At 35.5% G+C, this 20,925-nt stretch overlaps 1 protein-coding gene and 2 non-coding genes across 6 annotated transcripts in view; all 3 read right to left on the minus strand.

The window, feature by feature from the left end:
* Positions 1-20,925, minus strand: part of Vps13D (vacuolar protein sorting 13D) — a 561,523-nt gene that overhangs the window by 239,360 nt on the left and 301,238 nt on the right. For all 4 annotated transcript variants that reach the window (XM_089241869.1, XM_089241867.1, XM_089241868.1 and 1 more), the window contains exon 47: positions 10,412-10,624. In XM_089241869.1, coding sequence (XP_089097995.1) covers positions 10,412-10,624 — 213 coding nt within the window. The remainder of the gene's footprint in view (positions 1-10,411; positions 10,625-20,925) is intronic.
* Positions 3,039-3,112, minus strand: TRNAT-GGU (transfer RNA threonine (anticodon GGU)). Its single transcript has one exon. It is a non-coding gene; the product is annotated as a tRNA-Thr (tRNA).
* Positions 3,318-3,391, minus strand: TRNAT-GGU (transfer RNA threonine (anticodon GGU)). Its single transcript has one exon. It is a non-coding gene; the product is annotated as a tRNA-Thr (tRNA).

The raw sequence follows: 20,925 nt of genomic DNA on the forward strand, positions 1-20,925 counted from the left end.
TTTATTGATTTTCCAGTCGTTCGGGAGGGTAGCAGAATTTAGTGAAACATTGAACAGGATTAAAAGATAGATAGAAAATACTGATTGGTTTCATAAAAAAACATTTACCAAATAATAATGATAATAATCTATATATATAAAATTGTTTTCTGGATGTGTGTGTGTATGTTCTCTACACCAATCTACAATTTCAGATCGATTATCGCTAAATTTTGCATATATACTACATAGGACCTGACTTGAACCATATGCTACTTCAAAATTTCGTCAGAGCAGGGCAAATGCCCCAAATGGGCAACAACTGTCAGGCAACAATGGTTTTTGGGCCTCAACAATCACTTTCAGAAGGTTTACTTCGGTTACCGTGGTTTCCTAGCAATGCATTTCAGACGTGTATAAGCCTTTACAATGGTTTGTCACTTCTTTAATGCTGCCAGTGTATGTATAATAGTTTATGCCTTTATATAGGTTTGCCACTTTTTTCAATCCGCCCAGTAATGAGAGATTTTTGAATAGACGTCAGAATCATTCATCAGTATCACTTTGAGGGTCAGACAAAGGATGATGCCCATAGAAATCAGTGTTGAAATTGCCGATTTTACTGTATAAATGCGGAAATGTGGTGGGGTTTCCTGTCACATCAATAATTTTAAAAACTGTATTGAATTCTCGATTTTTGAAATATTGAGTTCGCTTAGAGATATACGAAGCCCAGGAGATTAGATATGAAGTAATTAGTCAGACCTACTTTTGAGTTGGATATTCATGCAATAACACATTGATTTAAACTTTTTATTTATATCTTCTCAAGCATGAAAATTAATGTCTCCGTATTGTCTTTTAATTCACTCATTTCTACGTTTCTTTAAATCTAGATTTGTTTCTTTCATGAGTCATGCAGGAAGTCCTTATATTGGTAACCTTAGACACGGTTTGTATGTCCCTTAAAGAGGGGGATATCACGTGATCCAAAAAACCTCATTGAAGAAAAACCGGGCAGCGCCGGGTATTACAGCTAGTTTAATATATAAGGAAAAATCTTGAATTTGCTAAGAATTATTTGATAATTTCATTAGAAATGTAAACTTTGCACGTCTTTGATGAAGTTCATACTGATAATGCCTATGCATATTTTTTGAACACCAATTTAAATTCTAATTTATTTACAAAAAATATATATATTAAATACAAAAATGAAACAAGACACAATGAGTGGATTACAAACAACTTGATCAAGATCATAAATATTAAAGAAAAATTGTATGTAACACCTGCAAAAAAACCATTTAGGCTTCACTATAAAATTGAGCACAAACAATATGAGTCTAATTTCAAAAAAATTAATAACTAGACATCTATTATTCCCTTGGTTCGCACAATACTAATTTCAATGTAGGGGAAACTTACTAAGTCGACGCATGTTTGATTTAACTCTGCTTAAGTCGACTGCAATTTTTGTCCCTTTACCATGACTGGTTTTTGCAATTGCCTGTGTTAAAAGTTATAAGAATTCTTCAACATTGTTCGATGAGTCTTTGTTTTCTATGATGGGTCCCTTTTATGCGTTAGGGCGGGGAAAGGCATGCTTGTGAAAAATGAATGTTCAAATCTTCTTGACTGGCTCATCATTTTAGTGGCATTTATAGGAAAGGTCTTTCATTCTTTTCATGGTAAAAAAAACGTGGATATTGGCAACATCCAATAGGGATAAAAATCTGATCTATTGAGAGTTTTGATATTATCTGTTGTGGAGAATGTTTTTAGCGGAACTCAGTTTTGGAAAGTTGTGTTCTTGGAATGATTTCTTGGAAAAGGAGTAAAAGAAAAAGAGCTAAAGCCTGTGGTTAGACGCTGAATATATCATTTGGTTTTCATCATGAGTACCAACGGCCATGAATAAAATGGCTCATGCGAACTTCATACTTTAAAATCAAAGGTTGAAATTTTGAAAAAACTAGAATTAGGGAAAAACTCACAGTGAACTCGCCAAAGACTATGGAGTTGCACAGAACAACATTTCAACATTTGCTAAAAATAAGGGAAAAATTTTGCCATCACTTGAATCTTTTTATGATGAACCAAGCAGAAAATGCATAAGAAATCAGACTTAAGCGATGTAGAAGAAGCAACTCTTTTGTGACTCAAATCCGTTCAATCTCACTCAATGCCATTATAAGGACCTATGATTCAAGAGAAAGCAAAAAATTTTGCAAAAAGTCTCAATCAAGGTGATTTCACTGCAAGCAGTAAATGGTTGACCCAATTCAAAGAACGCCATGGGATTGTTTTTCGGAATGTTTGTGGAGATAGCGTATCTGCATCTCAAGAAACTGTTGAAAATTTAAAGAATGATATTCTCAAACCAATGATAGAAGAGTATAAAGATGCAAATGTGTAATGAGAAAGGTTAATTTTTTCGGTTTTTGCATAAACAAACTCTTGCCTTTAAATGAGAAAAATGTGAAGGATGTAAAAAATACAAAGATCTTTTGACAGTTCTTTTTGGCAGCAAACTCTCAGACTGGTCGAAAAAATTTAAACCATTAGTTATCAGAAAATCAAAAAAATTACAGTGCTTTTAAAAATGTTGAAACTCTGCCTGTGGACTATGATGGCAACAGAAAGGCATGGATAACATAAGAGATTTTCTAACAATGGTTGAGAAGCAGCTAGATAGAAAATTTTAAAGAAAGTTTTATTTAGGAAACAGTTATTTTCCGGATATTATGCTGAGGTGAGCTCGGAAAGAAAAGTCATCACGTCTTCGCTGGGACTCGAACCCAGGCCCTCTTGCATACCGGGCAAGCATGCTACCATCTACACCACTGGAGACACATGAATCTGCCTTCCTAATTTCACGCACTGTGTCGTGAGGCGCTGAAGTAGAGGCATTAGTAGCCTCTCTTAACTTCAGGAAATGGCCCCCCGGTGGGACGGTTTAGAGAGATATAGATGGCTTTTTTCTCAGCCAGTGATATCAAGGAAACAGTTATTTTCCGGATATTATGCTGAGGTGAGCTCGGAAAGAAAAGTCATCACGTCTCCGCCGGGACTCGAACCCAGGCCCTCTTGCATACCGGGCAAGCATGCTACCATCTACACCACTGGAGACACATGAATCTGCCTTCCTAATTTCACGCACTGTGTCGTGAGGCGCTGAAGTAGAGGCATTAGTAGCCTCTCTTAACTTCAGGAAATGGCCCCCGGGTGGGACGGTTTAGAGAGATATAGATGGCTTTTTTCTCAGCCAGGGATATCAAGGAAACAGTTATTTTCCGGATATTATGCTGAGGTGAGCTTGGAAAGAAAAGTCATCACGTCTCCGCCGGGACTCGAACCCAGGCCCTCTTGCATACCGGGCAAGCATGCTACCATCTACACCACTGGAGACACATGAATCTGCCTTCCTAATTTCACGCACTGTGTCGTGAGGCGCTGAAGTAGAGGCATTAGTAGAAACCGTCCCACCCGGGGGCCATTTCCTGAAGTTAAGAGAGGCTACTAATGCCTCTACTTCAGCGCCTCACGACACAGTGCGTGAAATTAGGAAGGCAGATTCATGTGTCTCCAGTGGTGTAGATGGTAGCATGCTTGCCCGGTATGCAAGAGGGCCTGGGTTCGAGTCCTGGCGGAGACGTGATGACTTTTCTTTCCGAGCTCACCTCAGCATAATATCCGGAAAATAACTGTTTCCTTGATATCACTGGCTGAGAAAAAAGCCATCTATATCTCTCTAAAGTTTTATTTAGTTTGGATGACTGTACTGCTCATATATCCAAAGATATACTTGATTACTTTTCATGAGGTAAATTTTTTTTATACGTTTTGATTCTATTATAAAACAACCCCGAATCAAAATTAATGAGAATTAGACTTTTATAGTTTTTTTATGATAACAATTTTCATTTGAACTAATCATATTAGTAATATAATAATATTTTATATCATTCTGGAATTCAAAGTAAAATGTCAGAAAAGACACTTGAAATTTATAGTGTTAGAAAAGAAACTTGATTTGAGTGTCATGTAAAAGTGGAAAATCAATTACCTATTACTAGGAATACGTAAATTTCGCAAAAAAAAAAAAAATTTAAATCATAAATTTCAACATACAGTAGAGTCTTGTTTATCTGACCTCCTGTATTATTCGACGTCTTACCGCAAAAAAAAAAAAAAAAAAAGATCAAGTACCAACTGTTGAGCTTTCAGAATTTCACATAACGATGGAGTTAAGACTCTAAAAACTGCAATTAAATACATTGAGCAACAACAAGAAGCTACAGGAATCAACATAATGATGATGCAAAGATGGCGAGATTTGGCAGCGAAGAAACTGCATTTGTCAGGAAAGTAGACTACGAAGAAAAAATTTTCTAAATCATCACAGGACTGAACTTCTTTAAGTACTGTATTTAACTTCAAAATATTCTGTAACTGTAAGTTCATTTTCTCACTTATTTTTTTCTGTTGTTTTGCTGTAAACATGATTATTAGGTTCGTAATGTGCAAAATTATAACATAGTTTGACGTTTACTAGGCTTTTCCTTAACACCTCCGTATTGTCCGATATTCTTCCAGCCCGTTTATGCCGGATAAGCGAGACTACTGTACGCATTTGTCAATGTTTTTTTTCCTCGTAATAATTCCCTTAAAATTTGAGCTAGAAAGATTTCAAATCTTTCTACCAACTTACTCCACAAAACTTGTGTGAATGGAAAGTTTGATCCTTTCAAATTGTCGATTAGCATAATTTTCCTACAGAACTCAGAAAAGAAAGTCAACTGAACCTGTATTTTAGGAGCTAGAATTTCATTGTGAAGGCTTATTTTAAATAATGTATGCTGGAGTAATCGTCTTCATATTTAATGAGAAAAGCAGCAATATATGATATTTGCTCAGATGAATGACACCTTTGAACCACGAATTCTGCTTCGTTACTACATGCGCCAGGAAAAGTTTTGCTGCCAGTAATAGCTTACTTATACAGTGATACTTTTTTTTTCTTTATACACTGCTGGCCACCCAAATTGCAACACCAAGAAAGACAAGAGATATCGCAACAATATTTATTTTGTAGATAACATGTTGACCAAGCATCAAATGATTAAATTTATAGACTTCTGTGAAGTGTGGTTCCTGCCAAAATCAGTAGCCAGAGTAGCCGCCATTGTTGGAGATCACCGCTGCCACACGCCTCGGCATTGATTCAAAGAGACTTTGGATGTGTTCTTGGGGTACAGCAGACCAAGCAGCTTCCACACGTTGCCAAAGTTGATCTGGTGTGGCAGCTAGGGATGTAATCTGGGTCAATCGTTGAGCAACCATGGACAACATGTTTTCTATCGGCGAAAGATCCGCAGAGCGAGCTGGCCAGGGAAGCAATTCAATCTGGCGATTGACGAAGAACCTTTGAACAATGCGTGCCACGTGTGGTCGTGCATTATCCTGTTGAAATATGGCTGTGGGCAAGCCCTGATGGTAAGGAATGACAACTGGCTCCAACACCTCGGAGATGTAGCGCTGGCTTTTTAAAGTACCGGCAATGCGTACTAGAGGAGTGCGAGAGTGATATCCAATACCGCCCCATACCATAATACCCGGTGCAGGACCAGTGTGGCGGTGCATAACGCAGCTGTTCAGCATCCTCTCTCCACGGTGTCTCCAGACTCGAATCCGACCATCGTGGTGTTGCAGACAGAAGCGTGACTCGTCAGTAAAAACAATTTCATTCCATTGTGCCGTCCACATCCTTCTTTCATCGCACCATTGGCGGCGGAGACGTCTGTGGTTCTGTGTCAAGGGTAGACGAAGCAATGGACGTCTTGCGGACAGACCACTCTGCTGTAAACGGCGTCGAATGGTACGCGCAGACACTGGATGATGCGGTACAGACTGAATGTGCTGTGCTATGGTTCGTGATGTGGCTGAGCGATCCGTCACTGCCATACGCACAATACGCCTGTCATCACGTGAAGTGGTGCACCGAGGTGGATGCGATCGAACACGTCGGCCCGTCGTACTCTCCTGCATCCAACGATCACATATCCGCATTACAGTCGTTTGGTTTCGTCCAACACGCCTACCGATTTCCCTGAAAGATAATCCACAATCTCGGTAGGCCACTATCCTTCCTCTGTCGAACTTGGATACTTGATCAAAAGATGATCGCTGTTTTCTACGAGGCATAATTGATCGTTTTTTTGAAAAAACCACAAGAAAAACACAATTGCCGTACTTCAAATCGTCGAAATCTCCAAGCCTTAAATAGCGCTTTGAAGTAGCGCCACAGGCGCGCGTGATGAGCGTCTGCGCTGAAATTCTAATCATTTGCATATCTCACCTCTGCTAATGCATGTTGTAAATTTCATATTATTTGCATGCTTCCTTCAGGGTGTTGCATTTACGGTGGCCAGCAGTGTAGTAGCTTAAATACGCACTGCTAATTTTTCTTGAGTGCAAAAAAAGTTATCTTCGTTTTAGACTCAACAGAAATAAATTTTTTGAATTCTTTAATGAATGCATCACCCACAAGATTCACTTTAGGCGCCCAGCATTGGTAGTGCAAAATGTTGTCACCAAGAAGTGTTTTTAATAATTGGAAGCACGCAGTCATGTAACGCGCAGAGTCTGATACTAGATCCTTTATTTTCATATTTCGTTTCATATTCTTTTAAGGCATCAATTATAGCTTGAAAACAAGCAAAAAAAAAGAATTAACGATAAAATTTAAATTATCGAGATTTCGCAAAAAAGTAGTAAAAATTCAAATTTTTGCATTTATTCGTCAAAATGGGCAAATTTTTCATTTATCACGGTTATTTCGTAAATATGAAATTTACGTATCCCTACCTATTACACATCACTGGACCCATCGGATATCAATCTTTTGAGCTTGAGGAGTGGAGTGAGGGGTCTGAACTTTTATCTACTTTGTGTGAGCATCATAGTTTTTTCTTTAAAAAAGTATGAAATATACCAGAAGCTACAATTGGACACACAACAGTTGTTCTCTCCATCCAGCTGTAATTTATAATCGTACAGCAAATGGTGAAGATCTAGTCATTTCAAGTATCAGATGATTTAGACATGATGTTGCTTTCTCCGCAAAAAAATAATTGTAAAATATATCAAAGAAACATTTCCAAGTGTAAAAAAAATTCATTACTTTAGTGGCCCAATATAAAAATTGTAAAAATTTTATCAATCTCTGTAATCACAAAATTAAGTCATGTTAACAGACAAATGGTCATTTTTTGCCACAAGTCATGGCAAATCTCCTTGGGATAATATTGGTGGCACTGTAAAATGCTTAGTTAGAAAAAACGTCTTCAGATGTGTCCTGGAAATGCCATTGATTCAGCTGAGAAATTTATTTCTTTTCGTAGAACGAAAATTGAAAAAATTAAATTCCAGATGATTACAAAAGAAACGCTAGCAGAAGCAGTTAGAGACTCGTTACGCAAAAGCAGTCCCAGGCACACATAGTTTTCACCACTTTACACCACTATAAGAACGTGCCATTGGAATAGAAATAATTAGTTTTGCTGAAAGCTTATGTACTATCTTTAATTTCTCAGATGAACAACTATCAGTGAGGATGTCACATGCCAGTGTGCATAACTACATTACATGTACTTATGATGATCACTGGCTTTTCAGTATGGTTTTATCTGAACATGGAGATGAAAGTGATGTTAAAGTCTTGTATATTCCCATGGCAGTTCTAGATCTTTTCACAGGCCTTCTAAAAAAAATATTCCATTGTGTAACATAATTGCTTCCGTCAATTCTCCAATGACAAAAAGATCCGGAAGACTATGCTATTTCCCTGAGAAGGATATGGATTTTATAATTCATTAATGTACAGTGCTGTTAGAAAAAGAAAAGCCTCATCATTGTAAATAAAAAAAGCAAAGGTGAGCCATTGTCTTTTATTATAAAAAAAATAAAAAATTGAATTTTAATGATTTTTTTTTGTTATCTAATTTTTTAATGCAAAGGTTTAAATTTTTTTCTGGTCATAATCTGCATTTTTTTGTGAGCATTTTAGTGAAAATTTGATCTGAATGTATTGAAAGTTTGCAAAGCGATGATATATTTTCATATGTATATTTTAATTCATAGTACTACAGCAGAATGTCGCAGATCGAGCAACTATTTAGGCTATGAAGGCAAAGGAATGCTCTCAAAAACGTTCTGTGTATAGCCAATGACAGGGTGTGTGCCCCCCCCCCCCCCGAATAGTACCCTAGACATTAGCTGTGACTTCTTTCATTTTTGAATTATTCGATTAGTTTCTTTTTGAAATTTTCATTGTTCATATATTTTGCTTTCTCTTTCCAGTTCATATAATTAATTTGTTTTCTGTTTTTCATATAAAAAATGGTACTTTAACAATGTGTTTTCACTGCACTGCATATTAAAACTGCCTATGGCACTGGTATTGGTGAGTTTTGACAAAAATTAAATTTTCATAATGTAAATTTTTTTATATATATAAACAACATCGCTTAAATGGTTAGCATTATCATTCATGGCCTCAGAAAACATTTTTTTCCTCAAAAAGTTTCTGATATGTACATGAAATTTTGCATGATCAACAAGGATAGTAGAAGCAATAAACAAAAAGTAGTATAGGGAAGTAAGTATCTAGGATGATGGGTTTCATTTCAGTATCTAGTTGAATGATTTGAAATAGGAGCTACCCAGTCTTATTTCAATGAATATTGTGTTGCGAGCCAGAATAAATATATTAACAGTCAAAAAAAACATAATATTTTTTTTTGCCCAGTCTTTTACTTCATATATTTAGGAGAAATTTAAAACAAAAGTTGTTTTGGTAACTGCTGTACCTCTGGTCTAAAAATATGTTAGAAAAATTGTATTTTTTCTCACGAAAAATTCCACAAAAATAAAGTTCACATAATTTTTTGCATATAAATTTGAAACGTAAGTGTATGAATTATTTTTATTCACATTCTGTACGTATTTTGAGAATTTTAGTGAAAATTGCATTTGAATATATTAACATTTGAAAAGTTAAGATTTATTCTCTCAAACAATGGCGCTTAAAAATCGATCCTCGGAAAAGTCATCTTCGCCATGTTTTGATAAATTAAAATTTTTTTTTCTCAAAAAGTTTGACATTCAAATAATATTCCACATCGTTAGTAAGGATGGTGAAAGCATCAAATAAAAAAATTATCAAAATCAGTGACCATGAGTTTCATGGCTGAATGATTTGACAAGGAATAACCCTATGACACCATATATATACTATACCATAATGGTTACAAATGAACTTACTCTAAACGTTGAGAGAGAGAAAGATTATCGTTACAGACTTTCTGTTTGTAAACTTATTCTTTTTGCATAATCTTGAAAAATAGCCTATCTAATGACCCTTGCTTTGTCCTTTTTTAGTATTTCTCGGAAAAGGGAAATTACATTGTTGTTGCTTGCTTTGCTACCACTTTATTTGATTAATTCTTTTTTACAAAATTGTGCACATATTCCTACATTCTATACATCTCTTTAATCTCATCTGAAAAGTGAGATTATTATTTCTTCTGTTCAATTCTTTTTTCCTCATGTGAGACCCTGTCCATAAACTTTTGCTGCTGGAGTGAGCAACAGCAAGAGTTTATGGACAGGATTTTTTGTCTTAATCTATCTGCACACATCAAAAACATTAATGTATTCTGAATAGTTCTTGAGATACATACATTTACAGCATTTCATTAAAAAACTTTTTCAGGATGAATCCAGTACTGTCAGATGATTTAAAAGACATATTCGTGTCAAAGTGCAAGTACTTTTTAAAATGATTTTCAGTCAGACATAAGTTAATGAGACGTAACATTAATTCTAAGGAACTTGACCGAAAATTTCTGTTCACACTCCTCTACTGAAACAAATCAATTTTGTCAGAAAAATTAGACAAAAATTTGCGAATCTATATTCGCTAGCTGAGGCAGTAAAAATCAAAAAATCTTCATTACCTACGATATCACTGTATTGTTCCGAAAAAGGATGAAAAAGTTTCAATATAAAAATACTTAATATTTTTCCTGGAATCCCAGTGTGCTAAAACTTTGAATGTAATTTGGTGAAATTTTTAGAACCCACTCCAAAAATTTATTTTCAGAAAAATTCCACATTTTTAAATACAATATTTATGGAATTCAAAGTTTTCAGCATTCATCTTTAACGATTAAGGAACTAGTTCTCAAATTATGCAGATGCAAATCAAACTCAAAGTCGTAAAAATTGTAATTGTTATCATGACTAAAAAACTAAACAGTTCATCATTTAATAATAATTTTAATAATAGGGAATAATAAAGTTGAGTTATGAAAGGGGAAAAATGAACTAATTTTTATGTCATGTTTATGACTCCTAATTATCTTACCTCTAATGAAACAACATTATTAACATCATCTGCATGAGGAATGAAGCAGGATTTTTTATTGAGGAAGTCCATAACTATATTTACAGGTTCAATGATAATCCAAGATGTATCATCTTCAATACCTAGGGTACATGACGACACTTGAAAGTCTTGAAGACTGCAGGAAAATGGCTTCTCTTGGCTGTTAGGCTTCCAGCAAATAAGCACAGTTGACTGAAAAAATATTGAATGATGTAACTCAATTTCCACATGTTTTAAGATAATGCAAAAATAAAACAAATATTCATATGAACTAAGGTTACCAGACATCATCATAAATAAGGACATGTCCCTGTTTTTGTCATTTTAATCATCCTCATACTTTTTGAAATTTCTCCATTTTGTCCTCATTTTAGGTTCATATGAATTAGAGTTACTAGACATCCTTATTTTTATGTCATTTTAAGCATCCTCATGTTTTTTTGAAATTTTTTTTTTGCTCATTTTAGATTAGTGATTAGGTTCCTGAATCATTTTTCTTACTTCTTTCTAAGGGGGAAAACACTGCAAAACACTGCAAAAAATGCTCTGGAAATCCCGGCTGGGGGTTCTGCCATGCCCAGCTTGATTATTCTCCTCTCTTCTGGCTCCTATCTCAATCCTCAGTCTTTCGAGTTTATGTTTCATCTCCTTTTCTCTACGCCGCTCCTCCATCTTCATCTCTTTCTCTCTACGTCTCTCCTCCATCTCCATCTCTTCTCTCTCTTTCCTATTGCCTATGATCGTTTTCAGCATCTCTCTGCACGTCGCTTCGTTGTACAGTTCACTTTCCTGTATGGTACTCACTAGTTGCATTAAGTTGAACTCCGGTCAGACTTCTACCCCCAAGTTGGCGGCCATGGTCTCCAGATCCTCCTTGTTCCCTTTTGCCAAATACGCCATCTTTATTTATCGTCTCGATACCGCCATACAACACTTGCTCCTTTTTGCCTAGGCAGGATTGCCCCTCTCAGCACCAGTTGTCGGGTTGACTTCACGAAAAAAAACAGCGTGTGTGTTCGACGCTGCTACTATCCTTCTATACGAACTGGGGTGGTTCCACCGTCGCTAAGACACTCTTCTTCGAATTCAGCTCACAATCTTGAGTCGTTGAAGCCATGACCTCATCCTGCCTTCTCGGTCGTAGGTCCTCGGCTGTACCTCCACTACGATTTCAGGACGAAATAACTGGATTCTAGACACCCAAAAGAGGAAAACAACACTTTATTTAATTTATTATCCAACACTTCCAACGAAACCGTCCAGTCTCTTTGGTACAAACTTTTACACCCCTCTCTTTTTCGAATATCTCAACTCGTTCTCGTTTCTCTCTCTCGCGACTCCTGTTTCTCCTCTGCCTTTTTCCAACCTCTTTTCTCCTGAACCTTACACACATCAACATGTAGTAGTGAAATTTCAACCATAGATATTTTTTAATGGCAACATTTTTAACATCATAGAGGGAGCTGGTCAGGTCTCTCCAAGTTGTCAACAACGGCCTATTGTCTGTGAGATCAATAGATTAGCAGAGGAAGTCTGTGCATCACTTCTGCTACTGAGACAACGTATTTGACTTATACAATTATTTGTGGTTATACTTATATTTCTACATCGGAAAATATATATATTATGATTCATTCAATTTGTATCTTATCCTCATTGACTCAACCAGGTTTTTTCCCCAGGAAAATAACCTAGTATTTCTTGAACTAGGGGTAAATGCTGACGACAGGACACAGAAATACAGGAACATATATAGATCAAGGAGCCAGCACATATCACATGCTTCTAAGCGACAAGTACATTAATATTGCAAGTACATTCCCAGTAGGGGTTGCCTTTGCTCTACCACTATACAAAAATGTTGCCAGTCATACAAAAATAAATCAAATTATAACCGCCGTTTTGTTTTCATTAGATCCATATACTTTATCACCAGGAGTAGGACAATCCTATCATCATCACAATATACTGCTTGCACTGATGGGTGCTTTGTGCCAAATATGAAATGATCTATGGGTGTCTCTGGAAGTAAAAAAAAAATTCTGATTTTAATTGTCACTGTTTCAATTCACTGTTTGAAATTAATTCAAGCTAAATAAAATACTGTAGTCCCATTGTTTTCTCAAATGTGATATTCATCAATTTAACTCTTTCCTTTGCCAACCATTGCCAAAATCGGCAGAGGACTCATATATTGTCGCTGTTTATGCAAAATGTCATGTCAAAATTAATTTTTTTTAATGTAACTTCTGTAAAATGTTATATGTTTCTGACCAATATGGCATTGTAAAGCTTTCAGTGCATCCCAGATTCTTATTTTTTACCTCCTCGGTTGGTAGACAACACAATGAAAATATAAAACAATTTTCTTTTACCAATGATGTTTATTTACACTAAAAATTTTCATTTCATTTTTAATCATTAGGTTTGAAAATAGCTAATTTTCCAGAACAACTTAAAATTAATTTTGCATTGGGGGATAATGTGATCAGACATTAGATGGATCTCATCATCCATAGCCAGTTCATGGCACCAGTAAGTCCGGATTATCTGACAAATTCACCTCAATGTCAATGGACAATTAATCACACAAGTCCATAGGTGACAAGGAGAAAAGAAATCTGGAGGCGGATTCACCAACAAATAGGGGACCACAGCATGGTTGCACGTAATCAACAATCACTTTGTTCATATAGAGGTGAACACTCCAGAATCACAGGCAGACATTTGCATATCAAGCAAATTCATGTAACATTGATGGTGCTATAACCTTGAAGGCCTTGAATCATTTCTGCAACAAGCTTAAATGAGGCTAACCACTTCATTTAAGATACGATACTTAAAATGCATGGCCCAGCCGGCTAAGACAACAAGTGCTCAAGGCACAAACTATTTTCACTACTTTATTATTAATACGAACTCTCTAAGAGTACAAGTAGTAAGCAGTGGTAGTGACAGAGATTACTGTAGGTAGCGCCACGCATGCATCTGAAAAAGTATATATATATATATATATATACACACAAAGAACAATTATATTTTCGGACCAACAATGAAGATTTTCGTTCCTCGAATTTAAACTTTAAACTTTTTACTTTCAAATTTTAACATTAAAACTATAATCTTGATCGGCAACAATTGAAACGAATCTGCCCCGATCGTTCACTCATGATCACTGTATCCGAGACTGCAAACAGAACCAAATAAGGTAAAAATTTATATATATATGTTTTTCTAACAGAATAAAACTTGTAATTTAAAAATAAATAAATGAGAATGAACCAGACTTTTGCGCCAGGGTCTATGGATATGTTACAATATTTTTACAGAACATGGAAAAACATGTGAAGATGCTTTTAATTTTAAGTAGCATTAAAAAAATTGAGAATTTTGATAAACAACATTTTGTATGAACAGCGATGGTATGTTGAAACTTATTTCATTATTGATGAATGGACTGACTGAATTGACCGAATCATATTTATGAAGTGAGTAGCATTATAAAGTTAGAACTAAGATGATGCAAGTGGATTAAGTATGAGATTTGGCCTTCCCTAATTCAACACACACACACTTGAAAACGTGCATATTGATGAGGCATCATAAAAAAATGAAGCTCATATCATCACATTAGAATAGCTTATAGTGATGAATGCGTCATAATATATTCTTGTCCAGCAAACTGCAACACATTTATCACACTCTAGAGCAGTCATCTTCAACTCATTGCTCCCTGAAGCACCCAGAGTGCTCAATGCTCATGTCCGATTTGTGCTCGCGGGCATGTCATCAATGTTACAATTAAATATCTTGTACAAATTACATTCAAGGACTGAAATTCTCCTGCTTTCATGCATTTGCCGTAAGGGTGTTCTTCTTTTGATTATGGGTAAAGGCAGCACTCACGACTAGGAAAAAGGTTGAAGACCTTTGCTCTACAGAAAATCACTAATTATAAGTTAAAAATATCATTTGCTTAAATGACAAAATTATTTAAATCTTACTTGTCTTACCTTAATGCTCAGAGATTCCCCGACATAGTCCTTTAATATGTAACATTCATAAGACAGTAATACTTAATGTTAAATATTCTCTTACTATTTGGATAGCTGGTGCTGAAGAAAGTGGTTTCATGAAAAGAAGTTGCAAGTCTTGATATGAGACTATAGCTGTAAGATATGGGAAGAAAGAAAGTCCAAGTAGGAGAGAAAATCCCCCCCCCCCAATTGTAGTGGAATCGCACAAATGCTATACGTGGGGGTAGGGGGTGTCACAAGAACATTGGATGAAGAAAGATTGAAGATTTGATCTCTAAATTTTGCAAGTGTTCAGAATTCATAACAGACAGGAATGATCATGAAGAAAAATTTATACAAAATATTTTGTGAGAGAAAAAGTGTCGTGATGGTAAAAAGCAGCATGTGAAATGGCTGAGTGTCAGTGCCATCGTATGTAGTGGGGAGAGGGTTTACCTTTACCCAGTGATTATGGTGTATTTATGCAATGAAAAACAATGCCCTTTCCTGGAAAGAAAAAAAAAATGTGGAATCCCTCTTTTAAAAAATCATGTGTACGCTACCGAGTATCTTATTTCTATTAGAGAACTTTTTTTCTGACAAGCAACAGTGAATCTACAACTCTCTTAGGCTAAAAAACTATAGTATAGCACACATAGTGTTACGTTTGATATGGCAGAAAATGGCAATTACTTCGATTTTTTAAATCAAAGCATCTGTTCTATGGTTTTAAAATTTGCAAAATTTCAAAATTATAAGAACCAATGCTCAGATACCGATTCAGAAAAATATATATATTGTGGTGAATATATATTACCATTTTTTTAAGGATAACTACAGCAATAGTCCACTCTTATTTTAGATGTTCTCCTCCCCACATCCCTTACTGCGGCACTTAGGCCCGAGCATTTTCCAAAAACATTAATTATATTTTCTACTAAATTTATAGGGGTAAAAAAAACTTTAAAAATTTATCAACAAGCCCTCTAACCAACTCCCTCTAAAGAGCATCGTGAGTCGCAGGAAGCTCCAGGGCACGCGCAAGGAAAATATTTTTGTTTTTGTATAAATTCTCTCTCTCACATACACAGTGTGTGATAAATTAGCATACAACACAATATATGAATAATTTTCAGTTATGAACAGGAAAAAAGTTTCGCAGAAAATTTATGAATATTATTTATGGTAGTACAAGCCACCAGAAGAGTTTTCGGAACGACCCCTCTGTTAAGAGAGTCCATTTCAATACAGGGAAAAAGGAAGTAAATCAGTTTTCATCACCAAGTCAATTCCTCTGTTTCATCAGTGTTTTTTTGTATATTGAAACATGTGGTTTGAACCTCATAGAAAAAATTACAATTTACACGACACAACTGTAAATATATATTAACTACTATATACATAATATTTTGCTTAGATAAAACATTTGGAAATTACAGCTTATTTTCAATTATTTATTTACAATTAAAACTTTGAAATATCTAGAGTAGAAGATGAGTACTGGTCTTGAGGTATCTTAATTGTCTTTGATACATTCAATTATTTAATGTTTTTTGTTCTGAAGCCCATAGAGGGCTTTCTCAATAAAAGTAAAAAATTGTGAAAAATCTGCTCAGACACTATGCCTTCGTGAAATGTTTTGAAATTAGGAAAATGAATCCAAAAATAAAGGATTTGAGTTTCCACAATAATTGAATTATGTGCAGAAAAATTAACATCTGGCCCAGAGCTCCCACAAGATGACAGTATAGACTACTTTCCCGATAAGGACGTTGGAAATTTTTCATACATGTGGGTGTCTAGCTTCAGCTCAATGAATGAAAAAAAAATCTGATTTTTAAATAAATGCTGAAGTCATCGAGTATGTCACTTGGTTTTTAATGACATTCCTAGGAGGTCTAAATAGGGCCTAAGATGCCAAACAAGAAAACACAGTTGTAAATGCATGATTCTCGATACTTAGTCAATTTACCTAAAAGAAAATAATCGTCCGACATGACACAGCCCAATCTTGTGCTTGGAGGACTACTTCTTGTTGTTTCCATTTGATCATCCACAATATTTTTGAATATGTTGAGAGCAAAACATTAATGATTCTGGAGGTACTTTTCATCTCACTATGGCTTTTTCACAGCAAAAACACTACAGACAAGCCCTTCGATATCCATCTTGAAAGCGACAAAAGCTAAAAAAACTAAATTTCTTGACTCCCCTGTTTCCATCATTTATAGCAGAATTTACGCTCTGCTGCGGTGCATGTCACATGCCACAATACACAGGTGCATAGGAATTCATGTGTTTGATTTCATTACTGCACTCCCATTTCTATCACTTCCTTGCTTGCTGCATATGTTTTCAGCTTTAGTCTGTAGACAAAGTTGATTCAACCAAAACTTAAACAAGTTCAAAATCAACTCTCTTCTAAACAATCTCTTTGTACATTAAAACTCATTCAGTTCTTTGATGTACACTATTTTGATGTAATTCATATTTTACAGTAAATTCAATTCTGAATTAATTGCTAGTTTTAGAAAGTAAGCTGCCCCCTCCCCTCGATTAGGTAAAGATGGTTGATTTTAGTGACCTTTAGTGCTTACATAATACATTTAGTGACAAACTATGCAGCATTCATAATGATCATAATGATTGCTTTGCTCGGGTACTGTATATGGCAATGGTTCTCAACCTGGAGCATTATGGAGAATGCTCAAGATTCTCCTTACGTACCTGGGATATTCTAAAGGGGAAAAGGGAGGAAATCACATGAAAGAAAAGCTACGACAAGTAATAATGGAAGGGGGCACAGAGAGTTGTGAAAAAATAAAGCTTTCAAGTGCAATATGGTAGGAAAAAAATGTGACTACTTACTTTCATAATCCAGCAGAAGCTGTCCATAGAGACAGGACCATCTTAACCCAAGAAACCATGTGAACATGACCATTGGCATACACAAAGGTTTTGGGGTTCTAAAACCCCCACTCAAGCTGAGATTATAGTGTTATTTTGCAGGAAAAACCTCCCCAGCAGCAAAAAAAAAAAAAAAAAAAAAAAAAAAAAAAAAAAAAAAAAAAAAAAAAAAAAAAAAAATTGAAAAAACCCTTGAGAAAATTCTGCATATGCCGATGAACATGACCCAAGGCCTCACATCGGAACCTACACAATGAGATATGATGCTATGATTTTCGAATGTAAATATGTAAGCTATTACTTCCAGCTAAGTATGGGGTAATAATACCCCCCTCCCATCATAAAACATCACTTTACATGTGGACCCATGGCTTTGAGACTGACATGCATAAAACTTCTCCAAAAGAAGGTGGTTTACTGAGCTTTAGCCCAGAGTGATGTATCGGTAAGTTTGATTTATTGTGTAAGTTTGTCTCATAGTTTATTGCATAGATCACCCCATATTTAACACAGACCCATTTTTTCCATATAATTTGGTTCTTGGGAGGACTGATCGGATGATCACTCACCCTTCTGGAAACATGTCTGGCCCAGGTTTCCAGCGATCAATCTTATGTATTAAAAAAAGTAAAAAATTTAGTTTTTATTAAATTCAATTCGGTAAGTAGAAGGGGGTCTCGCTCTGGGATGGGGAAAACTAATCAACACATATATGAGGCGCGGTTCAAAACTAAGTGCAACGTCCCTTGTGGGAGTTGCTTGCCCGGTTCGAAATATCCAGTAATTTGTAGAAGCAAATGACAAGTGGAAAATGAACACAACTTTCGCATGAAAATGTTATTTATTAACGTTACACAAATCTAACACTAGATTTTTTTAACACATGAAATTCTCAATTCAATATTGACAAAATAATATTCTCATAGAATATTCTCACTGGTTAGTGGTCAGTCAATAATCAGTCTATTTATACGTCCATTATCTGCAGGTCGGACACTGGACGTTGGTAGTCTCTTCTGCGTAGCCCAGCCGTGTCAGTACCAGGGGGCCTCTCTGTTCAGGGCCGGATCAACAAAATGTAGTGTTATTGCACACACCCTTGACAAGGCCAGCTCCTTTGTTATTTTTCATCCGACATCAGTTAACGAAGGCTTTTCAACTATGAAAATAAAACAACCGTTTCGGTTCCGGACCTGCCAGGAAACAAATTTAGACAATCGAACTATTGCATAATGAACAAACTATGTGAGACTACCAGTGACTACCATCTCTTCCAACATCTCAAAAACTGGCTTGTGTCAACATGTTTTGAGGAAAGCGAAGAATTGAAAATCTCAGTGCAAAGCTGACTGAAATCCCAAGTGGCGGAATTTTATGCAGAAGGTTTGAAGAAGCTTGTTTGATGATATCAAAAGTGTTTGAAACGACAGGGTGATTATGTAGGAAAATAAAGTAATCATGTAAATTTTTGAAATCACTAATAAATTTGTAATTTTTTCAATTGTTTTCATTTCATTACTAATTGCTTCTAAATTTTGAACCCCACCTTGTACAAGGCTATTGGGGAAAAAAACTTTTCTGCCTTTTCTTTAGAACGCGCAATGTTGTGGATTTAAGAGAGTTCTGGAGATATAGAAGCAAACTATGTATTGAAATAAAGTGTGCTAAACATAACCTTTTTCTCAGCATGATGAATTTCACCATTATGATATTACAATGGTCTGGAATAGTGTAAAAGTTTTAATGGGGAAACTCACTCACACGGCACCTATTAACTTTATTTTAATTAACCACAATATGGACCTCAAAGAGACAGCTGAGATCTTTAACACTTTTTTTACTCTTACACTACTCACTTTTTAAATTTTAATTCAACAGAAGTGGTCTACATCTTTAAAATGCTAACAGTTGATGTATATATTTCCCAATCATTAGTATTCAAGAATTCAATTAAGCATCCAGCGTGGTGAGATATAACACTGGACCAGGATTTGATGACCTGATGCTGGAAGTGAAATGTGTGATTGATGTTCTCTCTCTTTCTCTCTCAACCATTTTGATTGATATTTTTAATTGCTGTATTACTAACTGTTTTCCTAGGGCACTTAAGATTGCCAAAATTACTCCAATATATAAAAAAGTGACTCTTTAGTTATGAGTAACTATAGATCTATGTGCAATCCTCCTATTTTTGAAAATTATTGCTCTTTCCCTCAATTTATTCGAAGACTTAAAAAATAAATCATCCAAATCAAAACAGATTTCGAGGCTAACTTTCGGGAATGAGGGAAAAAGACAATGTCTACACAGACGAACAAAAAAAAAAAAAACGTTAGTGAGGTATTTGGTCAAACTCTATTTTTGGAAATGAAATTAGATTTGGCTTGAGTTGAAAGGCACCAATTATGTAACTGTGTGTTTTATATATTTGATTTTTACCACTCTATTTTGAAATGAGACTGAAGTAAGAGAACAGCACCATTTATGTGGTGATTAATGTTCCCTCAGTACCATTTTAGTTGTGAAAGATTTAAAAAAAAACTCTACTTAAGTACTACGTTTTTGTTTATTTGGTCGATGATAATATTATTGGTTGTACAAGTACCAATATTGTTGCCTTTGGCACGACAACCCTTTGTGACGGTGAGTAATTCTCCTGATCAAATATGCACTAGAACATTTTAACCTTAATAATTAAGTCACACACAAAGAAAACAATATATCAACACACTGAGATTTAAGTTTCTTAAAGTTATTCAATTTTTAGAGTTCACACTTTAGATCTCAAATGTTTCACATGATTAGACAAAAAAAAAAAATTTCAAATTTCAAAAGGTGTGTTTCAACTATAAGCAAAATAAAAACAAATAAACAAACACTGACTACATGCCTGAATTTAAGAGTTACTTCACCAAAAATACGGGCAATATGGAGGACATTATGATATTTTTATCATTTAGTCTACACAGCCTGACACAACCGAAAATACAAAATGAAAAAAATATTTGATACTCATATGGGGATTACTTCTAAGAATTTTTCTTAATTAAGTTCCTGAAGAGAGTTCAGTACTTAGACGAAATACACTGCTCAAAACAATTAGGGGGGCAAGCAAAAAAGTGAAGAAAACCGTGCGAGACAGCCACGTATTGGCATACAATGGATAGTACACGCGTATCAATGCGCAATACAGAAAAAAGACGCAAAAAAATTTGGAATTAAGCTTTAATTCTTTGAAAATATGGAAAAAACATGAGAAGATGATTTAGGGCAACAATTTGGTTACATGTAAACGATAAAAAAAAAGTACTGTTTAGACATGATGCATGAGTTTTAATAGGGCGTGTGGTCTCCTCGAACAGCTAAGACTGCTGCACACCTGTTTGCCATGGATGCAATGAGGTTATCGATCAGACTTTGGGGAATACTGTTCCACTCCTCAAGAAGTGCAATCTGCAAGTCTCGGACAGTAACAGGCGGCCTTGGTCGCGCAGCAATGCGTCGTCCGAGAAACATGCTCGATTGGATTCAGGTCAGGAGAGCACACTGGCCATTCCATACGCTGTATTG

The sequence above is a fragment of the Pholcus phalangioides genome, unplaced genomic scaffold (genome assembly GCF_987345545.1).
Source record: "Pholcus phalangioides strain wild (caught in Gottingen) unplaced genomic scaffold, Ppha-v1.0 ptg000014l_1, whole genome shotgun sequence".
NCBI lineage: Eukaryota > Metazoa > Arthropoda > Arachnida > Araneae > Pholcidae > Pholcus > Pholcus phalangioides.